General features: G+C 30.3%; 1 protein-coding gene across 1 annotated transcript in view; it reads right to left on the bottom strand.

Annotated features, from left to right (window-relative positions):
- Nucleotides 1–3,637: 3,637 nt before the first annotated feature.
- The window catches only part of LOC107443022 (sodium/hydrogen exchanger 9B2), a gene marked incomplete in the record, with an annotated part of 45,853 nt that continues 27,367 nt past the window's right edge, over nucleotides 3,638–22,123 (bottom strand). The window contains 9 exon segments of the mRNA XM_043051500.2: nucleotides 3,638–4,103; nucleotides 5,534–5,611; nucleotides 9,650–9,786; nucleotides 11,139–11,247; nucleotides 14,917–15,081; nucleotides 15,678–15,784; nucleotides 17,204–17,379; nucleotides 18,125–18,307; nucleotides 19,494–19,581. Of these exon segments, the coding sequence (XP_042907434.1) occupies nucleotides 3,855–4,103; nucleotides 5,534–5,611; nucleotides 9,650–9,786; nucleotides 11,139–11,247; nucleotides 14,917–15,081; nucleotides 15,678–15,784; nucleotides 17,204–17,379; nucleotides 18,125–18,307; nucleotides 19,494–19,581 (1,292 nt within the window).

Here is a 22,123-nt window from a genome sequence, read left to right on the forward strand (position 1 = left end):
TTTTTTAAATGCTTATAGAAATTTATAAATGTACCTGCTATTTATCTGTCAAAAAAAATGACATTAGCAAAATTATAGCTTTGTTAATAACTTTAATTAAAAGGACTAAGTATTACTACCTATGAAATACTAGGTAGTTTTACAAAGAAGTATTAAGTCTGAATAAGCAATGATAGACTTGCTTTGCATTGTTTATAGGTTGTTTTGGACCAATTGATTGAATAATGCAGAGCATAATTAACAATGTAATATTTATATAAAAAATGCTAAGTATTGACAATTATTATGAGCGTGCAAAACAATGTCCAATTGTGATTGGATCAAAGTATGAAAAAAGACTAGTTAACATTGTTTAATAAATTCCTATTTTTTATAATTAAATTTAAAAGGCAATTCTTATTTTATAAGGATTTTTTCTCGCATCCTTAAGTACAGTTTTTCTGTGCCCCCTCCCCCTTCCAGCATCTTAGCAATTTTCATCAAAATTTTAGAAAATGCTCAGCTGTTGTTTTATATTATTTTTGAATCAATATTTATGTGCCCAGTCAAGCATGTAGAGGTAAAAAATTCATGATCAATCAAATATTTTACATGCTCCAGGCATTAAAACTTTTTAGGCCCCATTTTACATAAATCATAATGTATGTTATTTATTTTATTAGAAATCATTTCAAAAATTATATAAATTTTTATGTGCGCAATTTTTTTCTCATAAAAAGAAACCTGGTAAATAGTTTTAAATTTAAAGTAATATTCGATTTATAAATTTCCATAAAAAGAAAAGTTACCATAAAAGGAAAACAATGACAAAATCTCTGCAACTATATATATTTTTTTCATTCAAATATATGTAATAACAACAAAAATTAGAAATAGCTTGAAAAAAAAAAGTCTTTATAGAAAAAAAAGCTTCTCAAATGTCTATATACTCTGGTGTTATAGACAATACTGCAATGAAGGATCACTTACATGTATTTTAATGTGCCAATTTTAGCATTCCTTTCATGAACTAAGCACTCAGTACATATATAACATCTGCAGTAGAGCCTCTATTACCTGACATGCATGGAACCAGGACTAAATCAGAAATTAAAAATGGTTGACTAATTTGGGATCTTTTTTAAGTCTAATAAATATCCATTTTTATGTTGTTGTTTTTTTTCATAAATAATGATACAATAACATGAAAAAAATTATTAGCAATTTTTTTGTTTTCTGTGTCTCATTCTCTTAAATACAAATATCTGATCACAACATAGTTAGTTTATTGGCATAAGGTCCAAAAATGAAACAGTAACTTAGAATATCAGCAATAATAATGGGATGCTTTTAACGTGCATTGAAAGTCATATGATTGAGCATTAGCTAATCAAAGAGTCAGATTGTCAGGATTCTGCTGTATTCTAATTTATATTCCAGTTGTGTCTACCATAGATGTTTAATATTTGCTTAGCATTTTTTATAAATTGTATTCCAAAAAAATATTTTTTGCTTCAGTGTTACTTTCAGTGCTTATTTTTGCTAGTTTTTTCAAAATTGACAATTTATTTAAACTTTATTTATTTATTATTTCTTAAGATCAGTAATGTTTTTTAAAAAAAAAAAATTTATATTAGTATGTTTTATTGAAGTTGTTCTATCGTGAAGTTTAGATCTGATTTTATATAATAAATGTTATAGAAATCTTTTTATTACTATTTTTATTTTGTTTTTAAAAATTGTTATTCATGAACTTTGCTCAAAGCTGCACTATAATACTTTTCTACTTATATTTGTGATAGTCATTTTATAAATCTATTTTTTTCCAACTTGTTAGCAACTGTTTCAACTGATATATTATTACACCTTCCTGACTGTGATGTTTTATACTTAGTCTTTCACATATCTCATTGAATAAAGTGTATTTAAAATTTATGTTCTCTTATTTCAGTTCTCAAATTAATGTTTCGTATTTAAATATTTTATCCATTTTCAGCTCCTAATCAGATTCAATAAACNGAATAAAATAAAATAGCTAATTCCAAAATGCAATAATATTGTAATATATATATATAAAACTAAACTCAGTGGCGCGACAGCCCATAGAGGGCCAAGGTCTACTGTGCCCACCTCATTTTTCTTGACCTTGGGCTCTGGGGTGCTGGAGCAGATGTTCCCGTCAGGTGGATATATATACAGTAGTATATAGTAAAATATTTAAGTGAGAAAATGCAAAAACACCATCGAAGTGTTACAAATCATTACTGAGGAAAGTGGGGACCAAAGACATCGAAAATCAGTGTAATTGCCAGAAAACAGACTTCATTAGTAAAAGTAAAGCATTTCTGCAACAGCTTGTTGTGGGCAAGGGAAGGGAAAACGTGGAGGTAAGACTTCACAATTTCGTGACCAACATCTTGATTGTGGCATTGTGGTCAGCACTGTGCGCAGGTGACCTTTACTTCCCAGACAAATTTATCTGAAGCTAGGTGGGCTTCAAACGCCAGCTCTTCACAATGACAGTTCAGTGTAAGTGATGACAGTTCATTAGTAATTAAATATTAATTTGTGATCTTGTAATGTGTGTAAAGAGATTTTTACAGTATATATTAAAGACAGTCCAGAACACCTTTTTTGCTTACTTTATAAAATTAAATTACTTGTTTGTTTTTTTAAATCATACCAGTTATAGTTTTTAAACTCCATTTTGTTGTTGATATTTCATAACCAAACGGAATAAATAGAATGCTCCTCTCCTCTTAGTTTTTTTCAGAGTGAGTAACAAAGGTGTGTACCAGATTTTGCACTCCCCCAATATCTGTCCTCACTGTGATGTATGTAGTGGGTGGGAGAATATTTATTGAAAAATTTTACATCTTGGATAAATATTTAGCTCGCGAAAAAAAAATGGGTTTCTTATAAAGTGAAGATGCTAGAATTTTGTAAACTTTACTAATCAAAGTTAGGAAAGAAAATTTTTTTGTGCGTTGAAAGTTGGATTTGATTTTTTTTTATAATCATTCTTGAACAGCTGACCCAATTTTGAGTTAAAGACTAGCAATGTTTTAACTCTGTATCGTTGTAATTTTGAATCCAATTTAAAAGACAAGGAAATTCCTGAATCAAGCATTGGGAGAAATTTACTTTCATAGAGAACTTTTTTATGGAACTAGCCTTCATTTCAGTTACACGTAGAGGAAAACTTCCCACTGTTAATATCTAGCGGCAAGAATCCATCTAACTCTTGATTCGTCTACCACTGAAGATATTCTTCTCATCAATGTGGTCGGTGCCAGCCATCACTGGGATTCAAACTTGCATGATCTCACCGGGAGGCAGGCTTAATTTTGTGAATGAAAGACAGTGTCTTTACGATAAAATCTTTTGTGAATGGTCCGTTTTAAAGATTAAATTTGTGTTTTGTTTTTTTGTTGTTTTTTTTTAAATCATTTTATGACTTAAAAAAGTATTTCAAGAAAATGCAATTTATATTTTAAAAAGGCATATTCCAGGCAGTAATATTAGTTATTTTAAGATTGCTATCTTTCTTTTTTGAAAACATATTGGGAAGAGTTTGATTATTATGATGTTCTTAGTTAAATTTTATCTGTCCATGCCTTTATATGTCCTTGTAAAATAAATAAAAGAATCTTTAAAGCATATTTCAAATTTCAATTTATATTTGATCTTGGAAAATAAAATTCGATACATATAAATCTATAATAAGAATGAGTTTCTAATGCATATGAAATCTATATTCAGTATGAAGTAATAATGCACAAACTAGATAGCATATACTTTATGAATGCAACTTGTTTTGTGAATCTGTGCTATGAATGTTCTCGGAGGTACTTTAGAGGTAACGGTGGCTAATGTCATAGCCTGGCATCTTGAGTTGTTTCCTTAAATATGGTTGAAACTTTACCATCTTCTTTGGATGAGTTAGCTGTGTGTACACTTCCATACATGGTGATGCTTGTACTTTCTTTGTTTTCTATGTTTATTTTTCCATCTAATTTGTTAGCTGGTTCTGGTGCTTCTAGTAATCTGGGGGCCAACACAGCTATGGCTGTTGCTCCCAGCGGTGCAGTGATAAGTATTGCAAGAACTGCTACAGTGAGAATCTGCAAAATATTTAGATTTTACAATCAAATTATTTATTGCTCGTGATGATATTTCTGGGAGTGTATTTCAGAAGGACACGTTTTAAGTAGTCAACACTTCTGCCATTGGTAAAGAGTTAAATTGATCAAAGTGTTAAGACTGTGCAGTCTGCTTTTTCTCTTGGTGTGAACATCTAAGAGTTAATTAATGTATTTTCATTTTTGGAAAATATTATATGGCTACATTCGATTATATAACTATGTTTGTAGAGCAATATCAGGCTTGATGTTTCATTGAAATGTATTGGTCAATATATATTGGTCATTGAATGTCTGATTTATACTAATCAGACATACCAGTTGAACTGCAAGCAGTGGGAATGGTTTCCTAGTTTCTGAATCTAATATTAGTGGATTTAACATTCTTTGAAAGTTTTTGATTTGTACTGTTAAATATGTTTTTTTCTTTAAAAATTATTTTTAATGTTTAAAAATTATTAAATTTATGCCTTATGCAAAACTAAGTACTAGGTTGTTTCAAAAGTAAGTATTTGTGATGTATATTAAATTTAAACTTTTTTGGAACATTTTTCAACACTAGGCACTCATTGTTAACTCATAAATGAAATTTAAAAATATTACTTGAATCAATTAAGTACTCAATAAAGCTGTTGGGAAAAAAAAATTCCGAAAATCTTTTGTTTGATGTTTATGATTTCATATTTAAAATTTTTAAATTATTTATTTTAAATCAGCTCCCAAAATTTGATCGTCATAAAATGATCTTATCAGCAATAAACTAACTCCTTTTTAACAATCTATGAGATGATTTTGTAATTTGAGCATTAAAGTTATTTTCTGTTTATCTTTCTTCGTTGAATTATTAGATACATTTAATAAAATGTGTTTTTTTTTCAGGAAAATAAATAAAATTAAGATTTTATCATGGCCACAAGTTTTTATCCGGACCATTTTGATAGATGTTTACAAATCGGTTTTCTTTGCAGCTTAAACTCTTTATTTCCTTCCATTTATTCTAGTACATTTATATTACAATTTTTAGTCATAGCATTTAAAGTTGCAAAGTATTCTACATAATTATTTCTCTTCAAATTCTTTTTTTATTTTTAATTCTTTTATGCTACACAGTAAAAAATATTTTAACAGCATTGAAAAGAATTTAAATAGTTAGTCATAGTATAAAAAATGCGATTTTTTAATCTTGTCACAGGTTAAAGTGTCTCTTAGCACATATTTTTCATATTGCGAACAGTAAATTAGTTAATATATTTTAGAGAGAAATGTAGAACTTGCTATTTTAACATGTGATTTGATTTAAATTCCTATAAATTAATCGTGATTAATTATAGGAATTTAAATCTTCATTCTATTAAAAAATAAATAAAAGTAATATTTTAACAATATTATAATCACTAGGATTACAAACATACCTCAATACCATACTGTTCAATTTCAGATCCCAGTTGAAATTTCCTAGCCATTGCTAATGGAACTGGACCTATGGCAGCCTATGGGAAACATAATTTGTCCATTTTTTAACTTAAGTAAGACTAAATTAAAAAGAATTATACAAAACAAAATTTGCACAAGTGATAAGAAAAGTTGAAAAACATTAACAACTGCACTTTTGATAAATTTATATTAAATCAGCATTAATTATTAATATGTATGTTTATTATTTTATTTACACGACGTTGATAACATGTTTGATATTTTATTGTAGATAATTTGATAGGTTTTTTAGGTAATATTAGTGTACTATAAAAAATTTTTAATTGAGCAGAATTATGAAAAGTCTGCAATCAATATATAGTGGCAATATACAGTATATAGATTTATACAGTAAATTAACCTATTATTATGCAACTATATCAAATATTAATGCTATTATATTGCCCTAAAAAGCATAACTTTCACAGAACAGTGGATCCTATATGTGGGAAATTTGGTTGTTGCTGAGAAAAATGATTTTTTCTTTCTCTTGAACATACCATTTTTTTTTTCATTCATTTAACTTAATTTTTGAATATTAAAAGTTATGCTTTGATGTTTTACTACAGGTTATCAGAATTTGAAAAAGCTTTGCTGGATGCATGGCAAAATAAAGATGTAAGGAAGATTCGTCAAAAATACTTAACCCTTTAATTAAACCATTATGTTTCTGTTAATTTATTGAAAAACACAATTTTATTTATAGAAATGTGTAAAAAGACACTCATTTAAGCAATGTTTAAAACAGCTCAATTCTGAGGTTTTTAGGAGAAACTAAATTATCTGACATTTTCAAATTTAAGAGAAAAAAAATAGAGCTTGAAAATTTTAAATCTTATTCTTTTATACTAATAATTTTTTAGCTTCCATCAGAATCCATTTCCGCTGAATTGCCAGATAAAAATAGAAAAAAAATGAGAATATGAAATTTAACTTTAATTGAAAAAACAAAGTCTGTGATTAAGTTTTTCCCTAAAACCGCAGAATCAGGGTGAGAAAAAAAAATGCCTACATACATAGTCAGCTATAAACCTTTGGTATTGGATACTTTTTTTAAGGAAGCGTCTTAAACAGCATGCAACATAGAGTCTGATGAAGACGATATCCATGAAGTAGACCTCTTTAGAATCAATGTTGGATAAGGTACTATCAGAGCAAGGAAGAACAGAGTAGATTTATTTAATTAATTCCATCTTACTCCATTAACCTTGTCTGACAGTTAGAGTTAAAACTCTGATCATCCAATCACTTTGTTTTACCCATGTCGTTTAAGTAGTTCAGAGGAAAGGCATCTGATTCTATCCAGTTACCCCATGACAAATCAAAGAGCACATAGGAGAGAGCAACAATCCTTCAGAAGTTGTAATACACATTCATTTTCAATCTTTTGCCAAAGTTTTAAATGATAATCTTATTAACGACGATTTTGACAAAACTTAATACTACAGTGAAACCCGTTAAGTTAACCTCGATTAACAAAAGCTGAATTTATCCTATAATAAAAGGTACCTTTGCATCTTACCACTCGTCAATCTTGTATGTTAACTAACTTAGGTTAAATTTGTCTAGGATTGTTATTGATTTCTAAACCTTTCATAAGCATTCCAGGAAAAACTTTCTTTGCTGTTAAGTATTGAAATTTCCCCAAAGTTGAGAAAAAGTAATAAAAGCTAACCTAAACTCCTTTTTTATTTAACCTCATCGGAAAACTATTAAAGAGTTTTGTAAGTATAGCAAAATAAATTTTAAAATGTTAAAGACAAATATAATTAGAAAACGTCAAGATTTTTATTTGTATATTGAGTACAGATGTTTTAAGAAATTGTAATAAATAACTAGCATGCATCATTTACAAATTATATATCTTTTTTTTTTAACCAATCCATTTGCTTTTAAATGCATGTGTAAAAATTTTAACGTAAATATAATTAACTTTAAATCTAATTAATATATATTTTATTTTAAATATAATTAAACATAATTATAATTTTTTTTTACTTGCTACGGTACCCTTAATTATCAACTTTCTTTCGACGGAACTCTAACTTTATAAATAAAGTTTAAGTTAATTGTAAACGTTATAACCTATAAAAGACTATTTTCAAAATATTTAAGGCAATGAATATTTTTTTTTCATTAATAATCTTAAATTAGGTTATATGTCTGGAAATTAAATTTGCAGTCCTTGTGCTATATCTAGTCTAGTTATGAATATGTTTCTGGTGTATATACATAAGTAAAAAATTTAAAAATAAACAGAATTTTGGTTTGCTTCGTAATGAATATATTCGAATAAATGGCTGCTATAAACTAAATTATCAAGTTATTAGGAAAACATTTCTTCATGAAATTGTATTATTTTGATTTGAAAATCGCGATAAGAAATACTAATGTAATATGTTATAAATGCTTGTGTATGTATATAAAATTTGCTCAATATATAGTAATTAAAAATATTTTTTCTTTTAAAAAAATGGCATTTTGCTTGAAATGATTTCATAAAGGCAACTGTAAGATTAAATAAATCAGGAATTATAGGTTGAATCTAAATATAATCAGAGGTTTCAAAGCTCATCACTGGTTATAAAAAGTACTAACTCGCGAAGCCCCTTAACTCTTCCACGGAACCCTAGGTTTCCGCGGTACACCATTTGGATACAGCTGCATTAAAGTAATGCACTCCAAGTAGTCACTTATATAGGTTTCACTGTACTATCAAATGCAATTTATTTTGATTTTCTATTCGCACCATAAATATAATTACACATAAAACTTAACATTTTGGTACATAGGAACTTTCTCTTATCAAACAGGAGAAGGATGTTTTTTTTAACCTACTGCCTGACGGTGGAAGATACTCTTTTGAAACAAGCTATTTTGTGGTCATTTTTGGTCACAAGCTATTTTGTAGCCAAGTGGTCACTTATACAGGTTTCACTGTACTATCAAATGCAATTTATTTTGATTTTCTATTCGCACCATAAATATAATTACACACAAAACTTAACATTTTGGTACATAGGAACTTTCTCTTATCAAACAGGAGAAGGATGTTTTTTTTTAACCTACTGCCTGACGGTGGAAGATACTCTTTTGAAACAAGCTATTTTGCGATTTTAATTATGCATTTAAGAATACATTCTTCAGATGCATACTTGGAACACAAATATTTGTTAAAACAAATATTAATGATGTATCAAAGAATAAATCATTAATATTTGTGTTTTGCAACAGTTCATTTTTATTAAACTTTATGCAACCATTTAAAAACTAAGGTTTCTAGATAAGGTTAATTCGTCCCAAGTTTAGATTATATTTTGATTGGGAAATTTTGACTTTTTTCTCCTAATAAATTAGGTAAATTAGTATTTAGCTGCAAATTACAACTAGTCAAAACGTAAAATAAAATCGAATACAAATATTTACATCTTTTTGTCAAACGGTGTGTTAAGTAAAATTCATTTAAATTTTCTGTTCATGATTGAACCACAATATCTTCAAATTAGCTAAAACTGTAAATAAAGAAAGCATAAACCATTTCAGTCCATAGTTAAAATACATGTTGAGTAATGTAAAGAGTACCTTGAACGATAACGTGGTTCAATTTAATTTTATTGTATAACGTAATTTGAAACCCTTCATTATTTAAAAAAGGTGTAATTCGAAGCTTGTTTACTAAGAAAAGCAGCGCAGTTTGATTGTCTTAAATCGGAAACAAAACTATAATTTTAAATTGTATGTGCTAGATAAACAAAGAATTATCTGCCCTGTAAAATTAAATTGATAATTGTAAAAGATTTCATTAGGTTCAAAAATTATAAAAAATGAAAAAAAATCAACTTGTTTTATGCCTGCGACTATTCTTAAGATTCTTCCAGACGAGACTAAAAATAACGAAATCGATTTTAAAAAAAAAAATAAATAAATAAATACGCAAATTTGCCTTTGGAATATAAAGATGAAAAACAAAACTAGAAAAACCACGCGTCATTACGGAACAGTCAATAGTAGAAAGCTAAATGGAATAAATGTAAAATTCAATTATTCGACATTACCTGAACAGTAGCTTTTGGCATGCCAGCGAATGTGATAAAAATTTGCTCTTTGAGGGTAAGGCCGGCACTGTAAGCAGCAAACATCGAACCAATCATTCTGGAAGCTAATCCAACGAACATGGTTCCTAACCCTAGACCTAAAAATATTAGAATTTTTTTGAATTATGGTTGTGCCCATATTAAAGATGGTTATTAATTAACAAAGTAGCACAATTTTAATGCAACAGAAAACATCAAGAGTGCTCAACTTAAATAAAAACCAAACAATGAAATCTTTTGTCAAATGATAACATTTAATGAACAATTTATAACTATTTCCACATGCTTTTGGGACTAGAAATGAATTAAGATGGAAATTTATACGCGAGTGCTCACCATCTTGCCGAATTATTAATTGCAATATAGATTTTGCCGAATTATTGACTGCAACATAGGTTTGTGTTTAAAGTGTAAGTCTAGTCAAGTAGTAAAGTAAAGTGTTTAGTCTTCCTTCCAAATTAACAGTTTGGTTTCAGAGAGAATTTCTCAACTACAAAACAACTGGTTAGAACTATGGAAAATATTTCACAAGGATTTTACAACAAAGAGGCCACCGCACTTCTGATGCTATTTGTGGCCAAACCCCTTGACCGAGTCTGGCATCAGCGACTAATCCACAAACTAATTAAATATAAAATTCCTGATGATTTAATACTATTTCTAAATATATATTTTAGGAATGAACCTTCAACATCAAAGTAAATAATGCAAAATTCAACCAAAATAAAAATTAAGGTGGGTGTCCTGCAAGGCTCTATGCTAGGGCCAGTTTCATTTCTAATTTGTTGTACAGATTTTCCAAATCTTTCCGATAATAACAATATCATTACAGCACTTTATGCTGATGATACTGCCATCCTGAGCAGATCCATCTGTCCCTATAGAACTATAAGCAACATCAAAAAGAATATTCCAACTATCGAAAACTGCAATTAACGCTTCGAAATCCTCTTTATTAATTATTACAAAAGGAAGAAACAAAATATCTTTCTATTCTTAGGAAGTTAGTTTTAGTTCATTATTGCTTAAGTAGGAATTAAGATCTTTATTTACAAGAATTAAATATCTTATTTACGTAGCAACCTTATTCTTATAATAAATTGAAGGAACGTTAAAACATTTATTATAGAAGTTGTGTCTAATTAGTTTCTAAGCGTTATTATACACACCTAATTACGTTAGAATTGAAGAGTAAATATTTTAAGAATAGTTGTACTGTGTTTAATAATTATTTATCAGGTATTTTATTTAAATAATAGTAATTAAAATTGCTATCATTTGGCAAATAACTGCCAAAAGTAAAATACTGTCCGCCACTTCAATGCCTCAAAATTCAGACAAACTTGCAGTTTATATAAATGGTTTTCTTTGAAATTGAAAATTTCACAGTGAAAAAAGAATTTAAAAGAAAAATAACATAAAACAGAATTTTTAAAACAAAAATTCCTACCTACAGTTTCTGGTTGCAAGTAATCTATCCTAATCTCTGAACCAATTAATCCAAAGAGAAAAGGTTCAATAATCCTCCAAACAAATGATAAAGCATCACCCACGGGATTCTGGAAGTAAAGAAAAACGCCTAAGAACGCTGCTAGGACGTTCACTGATTTTGAAAAATAAAAGATAATATAAATCAGTAAGATATTATAAAAGAGACATTAAGATATTATAAAAAATAAATTTTAGAAACCCCTCTTTTTCGTCATCTTTTTTTTTTCTCGAAATTTTAACGTAGTGACATCCATGAATATATAATAGATATTAACTTCGAATTAAGATAAACATAAGCAATGAACTTTCCTTTAAGATTCGAAAGAAAAGTAAATACGAATAATTATAGTACGATTTTTAACTAATTTTTAAAAATATAAAAAATTTTGATTTTCTCCGTGATACTTGCGCACAGGGTCAAAGATGGAAGAGATCACTAATGCTGGGTGATATAGGAATAATTATCGCGATATATTGTCAGAAAATATTGAAAATACTTTTCAATATAACTTATTTACATATTTTTATTATTGGACAATATTTTAGTTTTAATTTTTCCTCTTGCATCAGCTTATCCAAATACCAAATTTTGCTTGAAGATTTTGCTACGAACAGGTAGTATAGTGGGTGTTTTTTTCGGTAGCTCATCTTCAAATATTGATGCTAAAAGGACAATGTCCTGGTCAAAATATTTCTGAACGTATAGATTCGCTGTTACACCCCTCCCTCAAGTGAATAACGCCAAGCAAAACGGAGTATAAATAAAGAAGTAGCACTTAAGTAGAAATTAAAATATTTTTTTAAAAAAGTAATACTTTCTCATTATAGAAATGTATCGACTAAAATAATGCAAAAATAAATGCTTCCAAAAGTAGCAGGGATATTGTGGAGCCATGAAGCAGTGAGTTTGTGTTGGTGTAGGCCAGTGTTTCCCAAAGTGTGGTACGTGTACCCCCAGGGGTACGGGAACAGTTCAGCGAGAGTACGCGTTCTTATGCGAAATATCTTGCAACAAACAGAAATTTCAAAAACTTTTATTTAAAAATAAAGCTAGCGATTAAAATTTGTAATTACATATTTTTCTATTGGCTATTTTTTGCACAGTTAACCGTTAATAATTAGTGGTGTCAACAACCAAATGTGATTTTTAACTTTTGTGCAATTTTTTATAGCAGAAAATACATTCATTTTTTTATTAGTGATACACAGCGTTACAAAAATAAATAGAAGGGGTACACAAAAGTCATAAGTTTAAGAAACACTGGTGTAGGCTAATATGAAGAGGAAGCAACCGCGATTTTTATTTTATCCCAGTAATTTGTTTTTAAAATACCGATGCCATAGATTCAGAGTAATGCTGCCGAATGAAACGGAATCAATTTGAAGCCGCGAATCTGCTCGAGTAGGTGAACCAGCTGGTCACCTAGCTTAAAATAACTAATTACAGTTAAAAGCAAAATATAATTTTTAGTATGTTTGATTTCATAAGGATACAAGTGTACCCTCTTGCAGACGGCAATTCAGGTACAGAAGCAACAGGATCATCTGTTTCTTCGCTTTTATTCACATATCATTGTGTAGAGACATAGATCCAAAACCGTTTGGGTGCTTACTATTGTTTACTTTTTATCGTTATTTTGACGCAGCATAATCACATACAACTTTTGCTTTATTTATAGTCATGTTAAAAAAAAAGGAACACTCTGAATAAATTTGGTCGAATGATCGGATTTTCTCTTTCTACGATGCACTCTTAATAGTTCGAAAGTCAGAGTTTAAATATGCTAAGTAAAGATGAAAATGACATTTTATGTCACAATACGTAAATTGCTTTAAATACAATTTCTTCCCTTTTTTTAAATTTTGCCCTAAAAATATATAACTGCAAAATTCAAACTTTTCACAGCAATACAGGACCTTCACATTATTATTTCGTTCAATGAATTTAGGCAGGGCCAGTGATAGGATATGCGACTACAACTATACGATGAGATAAAACTTTTACTTTTAATTTTTATCTGTTTAATCTGAGGAAAATAAAATAAAAACTTTTTCTTTGCTTTTATTCCTTCTTTCGTGTCTATTTATAAAATAAAGCTATACAAATTAAAATCTTCGATTATATTAGCTATATGCACTGTTTATTATTTGGCCAATAAGCTCATAAACCATGTACTAAACGTACAGAAATGCTGATCAATGCTATTTACATATTTACTGTTTCATATTTAACTGACGAATCGTGGCAAAGGGTGCATCTACAAAATGGAAATTTTGAGGCACATATCAGTTGAAGTCTGACTTTGCCTCTGTGTGCATTGTTTTAGTTGAGCTTAAAGGAATGGCCTTTCACGTCTTGGATCGTCCTACCAGGAGTAAAAATTCCAAATGTACTTTCACCCATGTCGCCTAAGCTAAATGCAATGTGGCCAAGCAGCTCCTTCTCACATTTTAACCTGCATCAGGTGCCAGAAGAACCAACTGTTCAGTCCTGAAGTGGATCTTCTTAATTTGAAATCGCATGAATTCATGGACTTTATTTAGATATTACGGTCTATTAAGTGGGATAAAACAACACAACACATTATTTCATATTAGCCAACTTTTAATTGGTGTCTTGGGATATTCATCCACTTTTAGATGCACGTGGATAACTTTTTTTTAAATTTTTTTTCCGCACATGCGCTTTATAAAGCAACTACTTTCAATTACTCTTATCTGGCGCAGTTTTTATTATTATTTTTTTAATTTTAAATCAATAATTTCGTTATCAGTTTAAAATTGATTCAAACGCTTTGTTTAATTTTTTTAAATATTTAATCTATAGCAAAAGTGGCACTAGACCTAGTATATATTTTGGACATTTACCAGAGGTCTATTCATACTAGGTCTAGTTAAGTGCCATTGCCCGGTACACATTTGCCCGGTATATCCAACACTGATGTTTTTTAATGGTCAAGTGCCATTGCCCGGTATACATTTGCCCGGTATACCCTACACTGATGTTTGTTCTAATCTATCGTCAGTAAGTATTAAAATATCGAATAAATGTAATTATATCCACGAATAAATTAATATCAAATCGGAAGTAATAAATATTTCGGACATTCACCAAAGCGACTAATTTGATTGTCAACATTCACCGTTGAAAGTCAAGAACCACCGATTTCAGTCATTCACAGTAACATGTACATCATTTACATAATAACCTCATCAGGATGATTATTTCATACTTTGCTTAAATAGCATCCGGCATTTCAAAAAATAAAAATTATTGGTTTTGTTGGCGATGATCTCGTAAGGCGATAAAGAATCATGCATAGTACAGGTAAGGAAGATATTTACCTCGAAGGAAAAGTGGATGAATAACCCAAGGAACCCTTTTAATTCTTTAATATAAAATCCTTACTTTAAGATATTTAAATAATAGAAAAAATTATTCAAATTTTGCAAGTAAAATACGTCGAACATAACGTAAGCCTTAGTATTTTCAGTGGCTCAATTCAGCCTCATTATTTTCAGACTCTCATTCTATTCTCATTATTTTGACAATTTGAGTATCTTGTTAGTCCTTATCATTTCTTCTTTAGTTCATATGCCACACTTAAGGATTTTGCAATAATGGGGAAAAATTCTTTTGTCCAGAAGAAAAAAGACGAACCCCAATTTCCGATAATTTAAATATAACGGTTTACAAGGAATTAAATTGAAAAACTCTATCCATTATAAGTACTTACATCTTCATCATCCCAATCTTTTTTCTTCCATCGTATGGCAGCTGTAAAGGGGAGGCATATACACCCAAGGGCTCCGGCAGCCCCAGCACCTAAAGCTTGACTTCCAAAGAAAACACACATGGCTGCAAAGACCAACATCATGAAGCGAAATGTTGATTTACTTTTCTGAAAAAAATAAATAAATAGATCAAATTTAAATAGTAGAAAGAAAAAGTCATAGAACTTCTTACTTAATGCTGTGTAGAAAAATAATAAAAATATAAACTACTATAGGAAAAATTTTCCTCAATATTTTCACCAAGGGTTATATTAAATTTGGCTATTATATCTTACCAGCTATTCCAATACAGCTAGCTACAAATGACTATTACTGCTCCTATAGCTTAGTAATATAGCTACAGTAATATTTCAGGTCCAGTATTTGAATTCAATTTAGCCTAATATTTTTTGTTACTTCGTACCTGGTACATTGTATTCTAAAATTAGAGGACTGTATGTGCTCAGTTGTTTTATTACTTACTTATTGAGAGTCAGGAGACAATGGAATTTCTCATGCTTTCCACAAAAAAAAACGCATATTGCATATTTAGAAATGTCTTGGTGACTTTGAAGTTTTTAAAAAAGGAATCTTCATAAAACCTTCTCATTTCTACAAGAGGCGAAATAATTCTAAATTTTGTATTTTTTGTCATTTATTTTTACTTTTACAATCTTAATCATACAAAAAGATAAGAACAATACTACATAAAAAAAATACTTGCCTCCTCTGGGTTGGGCACATACCAAAATATGACCCCAACAATGATACCATATGAAATACCAACTACGATTTCCACAGGACCTTGAGCGACAGTCCATGCTAAAGTTCCTGGAAATAGAATAGTTTTTCCAGCAATTATGTTAATAATATTTCTGATAATTTTATTAAGCGAGTTAAAAACTATAAAGCAAAATAAAAACATTTTAGAAGAACAAAAAAAATTATAAGCATAAGAGATTTAAAAAACCTAATGCAGGATGTGCCCGAAAGTTTATTTCACTCGGTTAATTTTATTTCACATTATAACCGTCTTTGAACAGTCGATCCAATTTTCGGGTTTACGACTACTAATGTTCAACTTCGCAGTCTTGTAATTTTGAGCCTAATCCAGAAGACAAGGGAACTACAGGATAAAGTATTGGGAGAAATTTGTTTTCGTAGAGGACTTTTTGATGGAATTAACCCTTATTTGCGCTACATGGAGAGGAAGACGAGAGCCTTCCTTGGTTAGCCTGAGGGCAAGGGGACTCTAACCCATGATCCGTCTACCACTGAGGATATTTTACGTCAGCACTGTGGTCGGTGCGAGGCGGATGCGGAATTCGTATCAACCAGCCATCGCTGCTATTCGAAACCAGTTCACCTCATTGGAAGGTGAACGCTCTATCTNTGGTTAGCCTGAGGGCAAGGGGACTCTAACCCATGATCCGTCTACCAGTGAGGATATTTTACGTCAGCACTGTGGTCGGTGCAAGGCGGATGCGGAATTCGTATCAACCAGACATCGCTGCTATTCGAAACCAGTTCACCTCATTGGAAGGTGAACGCTCTATCTCCTGAGGCATCGCAGTTCAGTTTGGAACAATTGACAAAATTCCAGAAAGGTTCGAAATAAAAATTTCTGGGAAAAGCTACTGTGACGCCTTCAATGGTAATAAATCTTGCTGGAAGTGATTTATATGTACACGAGAAACCTATTTTAAGACTTTTAAACTGTATACCCGATGTTTAGGCATGTTTTTTTTTTGATGACTTAGTGACAGTGATTTAAAACAAACCACGCATGCACTCATGCACATTTAAATTTATTAGTGCCATAACATTTTTAGAAATTTATTTTTACTCTCTGAGATGCTACAAATAGTAATTTAGTTGGTAAAAAATATTAAAAACAAATTGGCTCTTCAAGCTCAAATCTTTTTCTGAAGAAAAATTTGCTCAAAATTTGAAGAAAAATAAATAACCGGAAAGTATTTTGAAACTGATATATTTACTCTTAACACAAATTATATAAATACAATTATCAACATTAGTTTGCAATATAATGTTTTCAATGGAATTGCTTTTTAAATTAGCATCTTTCGAACTTCAAAAATTGAGTATTATTTTTGAAAATGCAAGAAGAACCCCAAATTGCGTCATTTTTCCGTTCAAAAAATTTCAATGCGAAGAAAATGTAAAATTAGGCTCAGTACCTTGAGAGATTACAGAATTAATATAAATTTGTGATTGAGCAGTAATACCTACCTGTAGCAAATGTAACTCCCAGTAGAATCTCAAAAGCTGTGAGAGCCAAAACATCGTCGATTCCAGCTACGGCAATGACCATTGTCGGAATTCCATTTGCCATTCCAAAACCCTTTTTCATCATTTTGAGCATAACAGGCAAAACGACAGCTGGGGAAACAGCTGATAACATCGACCTGGAAAAATTATAAATTTAACATAATTTTTTTTCTCGATTATTCGATTGACTCATATCGAATGATTGCTTATATTTTAAGTCAAGTCTCCCTACGACCACTATTTGTAGGCCATGAGGACCATGAAGTTTACAGCTCTACAATTCATGACCAATATCTCGAATAAACACAAAACAAAGGAAAAGCGATCGGACGAGTTCAAAGAAATCTAATCAAAGAAGCGCGCTTCAGTTGTTTAACACGTTGAATGGCATGGGGATCACCGGTGACCGGCAGAGTTTGTTCGTAGCGCCACGGGGGTCACCGGTGACCGGCGAAACCAATATTATTAGAAACACATAATTCGAGTAAATTTTTAATGCTTTTAATTTTTTTATATTATCGTTACTGTGATATTACGCACATTTTTCCTCCTTTTCCCTTCTTCACTCAGATGCTTCCCAAAAACACAAAGAAATATTTATTAACAATGGTAAAAGATGAAGTTTGAAGAAAATTAATATAACCAAGACACCTAAACAATTCACATCCGTTCTCAATCGGAGCATTCCCTCCTCTGTCTTTTTTAAAACATCTACCTTGATGACAGCGCCATCACAACATGGAGGCATGACAGTTACTAAAATGGTTTGAAGAAATTAAAGCAATACATATCGAGAAAATCATTTTGGCCAGACTATCAAGCCATGTAAAATTAGTGTGGCATTCAACGTGTTAAGGGTGTTAATGTAAATTATTAACTCACCCTAGAAGAAAACTCCATATCCAAGGCATTTCTAATAAGTAGTGGCCAGCAACAGATCCAACAACGACTTCGCAAACGAATGGTATGAGTATCACTTTAAAGCAAGTGTTTTTATTATTCTTTAAAATATCAGAATCCACTTCGAGACCAGCTCGTAGAAGAATGAAGATGAGAGCGAGATTTCTGAAATAAAATAAAATAAATAAATGTATTAAAAAACAGAATTGCTTCAAATAAAAACTTTCCAATATTTTCATTTAAATTTTTCAACAAATTAAACAAATGCTACTTTTTCATCTAGTAAAAAGTGAGATAATGGCTCACAAAATTCATTTGACTGGTTAGAAACACAGCAGTGTAAAAAATAAGTTTAAGCCAAAATAATGGTAATTCCATTAACCCTTTTACGCAGATGGTATACCGGTGTCCAATTTTTTTTCAGACACTCTAATTACAAGCAAAATTATGTTGTTGTTACATATGGCTATATTGGAAATATTAATCCATATACAATGTTCAGTTTTAAGTGGACATAAACAAGGAGTAAAAAATAACAAAATTACATTAACAAACAATTGTTTGTAAAAAAATTTGTTAGATTATCGGAATTATATTTGTACCAAAATAAAAAATCCAAAAAAACGTAGTTTGAATTTTTTTTTTCATTCATATTCAAAAGCTTATCAATAATTGACGTTGTAAATTGAAAAAATGTCAATGATGAATAACTGTTTCTCTGAGAGCTAAATAACAGCTGTTACAAATTTCTGCCTGACCAGAAGAGGGCGTTGTAATTACTCAAAAATAATTCTGTAATCACTTATGTGGCAGGCAATGGATTGAATTGGATGGCTCATTGGAGAGCCCCATTTCGCATCTTATTTTTTATTGCTTTTATTATTAAATTTGTTTGTTATTAAATATGTTTTCTTTATTAATGCACCCATTCACCACTGAATCATTCTGCAGCAATTTTTTTCAAGAACAATATTGGTTGAAATATAAAAAAATTTATGCTGTTATTGCAAATTTCTGCTAAGTAAACAAGTGCAAAATTTAAAATTATTATTTGTAAGTGAGGTGTGTTTGGAAGATTTTACCTTTAACCCAGGAAAAGACACCGGTGTTTCATGCTGTATTTCAGAACCATAGATTGTTAAAATGCTAAATATAATATTTTTCACTTATTTAGACTTAAATTACTAACAAAATGAAAAAGAGCATAAAATAATGAAAAAAAACATTAAAAAAAAATAAGTTTAAATAAAAATTCTGCATCAAAAGGTTAATGAACACAATCCAAGTAAAATCAATTTTACCATATGCACCTCAATAGAACAGATTTTGTTATTAGGAAAAACCTTCTTACCTTATGTTCCCTGCCCATGCTTCAGGAATGTCTTTCGCTACATTTATATGAGGAACATTGCGAAGGATAAATCCAAAAACCATCATACCTGCAGATGAAAAGATAAATTAACAGACTAAAATGATAAACATAGTTAAAAAAATTCCATGTATTTTTAAATGCATTTTTCTTAACTAAAGATGCAAACACCACGGCTACCATCAACAGCTGTAAAATTTACAAAGATGCTGTTTTGAACAGTGCTATAAATATTACAGCTGACTGATGTAAATTTCGCATACTGACAACATCTGTTACAGATAGTGAACAACACTGTCAGAAACAGAACCGAGTGAAATTTACAGCAATGTACAGTGTTATTCCCAGAACTGTTAGTAACAGCACTTTCTGCATTTCACGTAGGTCTGTTATATTGTTCAAAAGAGAATTTTGTAAATTTTACCTGTAGCTGCAGTGTTAGCAACTTCTGCTGTAAAATGCGAGCGATTTCCATCATAGTGTAGACCAATATAAGATAAATTTTACTACTTTAATGCTACATAAAGTGACGGGCCGGCCCTAGACATTTTGGTGCTCCAGGCAAAACCTTAATTTTGCCCCCCCCCCCCGTTTAATTTGTCACTAATTTGGTGTTCTATAGCTATCATTGCCAATCCATTGAGACGATTTTGCGTCTGCATCATTCTGAGATAATTTTTTATTATTTTTTGTTTTTAAAAGCTTCTTTCCCCTGAAGCCACAGTGACTGGCAATGTAAGTAGGATTCTTAATGCTATGCTGAGGTTTGGTGCGAATTTAAGTGTAGCGATAAACTTGAGAACGTCAACAGGGGTTTCCTTTTTTTGTTAATAATGACGACAAAGTAACTGAAGTCACTTTAAGTGACTTCAGTTACTTTGAATGTTTTGCTTTGATAATTCAGCGTAATGTTGTAGTTATTACTCACTTACTCAATAACTAAACCTATCACATATCGCAAAGATAGATCTAAAAAAGCGTAAGTTTGCATATCCATCTCGGGAGATCAAATAAGAGTTGTGAAAATTATGTGTAAAGTGCACAAAATTAAAAAAGTGAACACTCTGAATATTGTTATATATTGAGGATGTTCACTTTTTTGTTATGGGCACTGTGCGTTTTCCACGGATTAAAAGTTCTGTAAAGAGTACGCATACCAGCTAAATAGATGTAAATACCAGGGAATGTTTAAAAATCATTCTTTTTCCGTCCTAAGAATATTTTGATTTCATAATTACTCTCACAGATATTATTATAAAAATCCTATTCTTTCCTTTTAAAAAATATTATTTTAAATTTCTTTATTACAATTGAAAATTCGGATTATTTTTTTTTTAAATCGAGAAGGAGCGAAGTTTTAAAATTTATTTTTGGCCTAGTGCCAGTTCTTCTTGATTCTGTTTAACGTGAAACACTCCGGCATAGTATGATGACACATTAAGTTCTTTTTTTTTCTATAAATTTTCCTCTGAACAAATAGCTGATAAATGCTAAAACAGGACAAGCATGCCAGCTGTTTTACGCTTATGTAATCTAATCCGCTTATGAATATTAAAAAAATGTGACTCTTTTCTATGCTTAGTTGAAGTTGCATTGACTGTGAAGTAAAAGTGGCGTAAAGTAATAAATATACTTCGATCTGAATCACTTCATTCAAGATTATGATAAAAAACGGTTTCTTAGACTATATATTCAGCCAAAACGTATATAAAATAATTGACCATCAGCATAGCGATATCTTACTTGTTTTTACAAAAGACTGAATACAAATGTACCGCACGCAGAAATTTTTATTAAAATAAATTTATTAACTTTAGATTCATTTCACGTTCTAGGACTCAATCTTAATGGTTCGAGAGCCGAACCTTAAATATTCTAATTAATTTGTAAAGACGACATTTTAAGTTTTAAAATCAGATGCAAAAACGTACTTTCCTTCTTGATCCTCAAAATAAGGAAAGTAGCTGCAATTTGGAGAACATGGTCTCAATAGAATAGGCTCGTTACCCTTAATTTCACCTTTTCCATCTATCGCCATTTCTAAGAAGTATTTTAAGCTTCAATTTTTTAATGAACTATTCAATCAATTCACTTCAAATGTCGGGTTTTATCATTTAGAATTTCGTAGATTTAGTTGGCGTAAAAATTTGAATACAGTGAAACCTGCCAAGTTGACCACCCTTGTAAGTTGGGCACCTGCATAAGTTGACCTCAATTATCAAGAACGGAATTTTTCCTATATAATATAAAGAAGCAAAACCTTTGTAGCTTGACCACCGTCTATCTTGTATGTTGACCACTGAAATAAGTCAATTTGTTCTAGGAGTATTATGAAATTCTATTCTAAAACCCTCATAAGTTGACCAGAAAAAAAAATTTCAGAAAATTTTCTGTCATTTTTGCAATGTTTGTTAAAATTTCACTTGTTTGGTGAAATAGTGTAAAAAGCTAATCTAAACCCTTTTGTGAGTTGACCCTCAGGGGAAACTGTAAGGGGTCAGCTTTTGACCATTTCTTTCATCCGTTAATTGAAGACAGGTGTGTTAGTTGAAAAGTTGCTCTTCCAGTTGCAATAGTGAGCATTTGAATAAGTGAATGTACAAAATGCTACA

The sequence above is a fragment of the Parasteatoda tepidariorum genome, chromosome 3 (assembly GCF_043381705.1).
Source record: "Parasteatoda tepidariorum isolate YZ-2023 chromosome 3, CAS_Ptep_4.0, whole genome shotgun sequence".
Taxonomy (NCBI): Eukaryota; Metazoa; Arthropoda; class Arachnida; order Araneae; family Theridiidae; genus Parasteatoda; species Parasteatoda tepidariorum.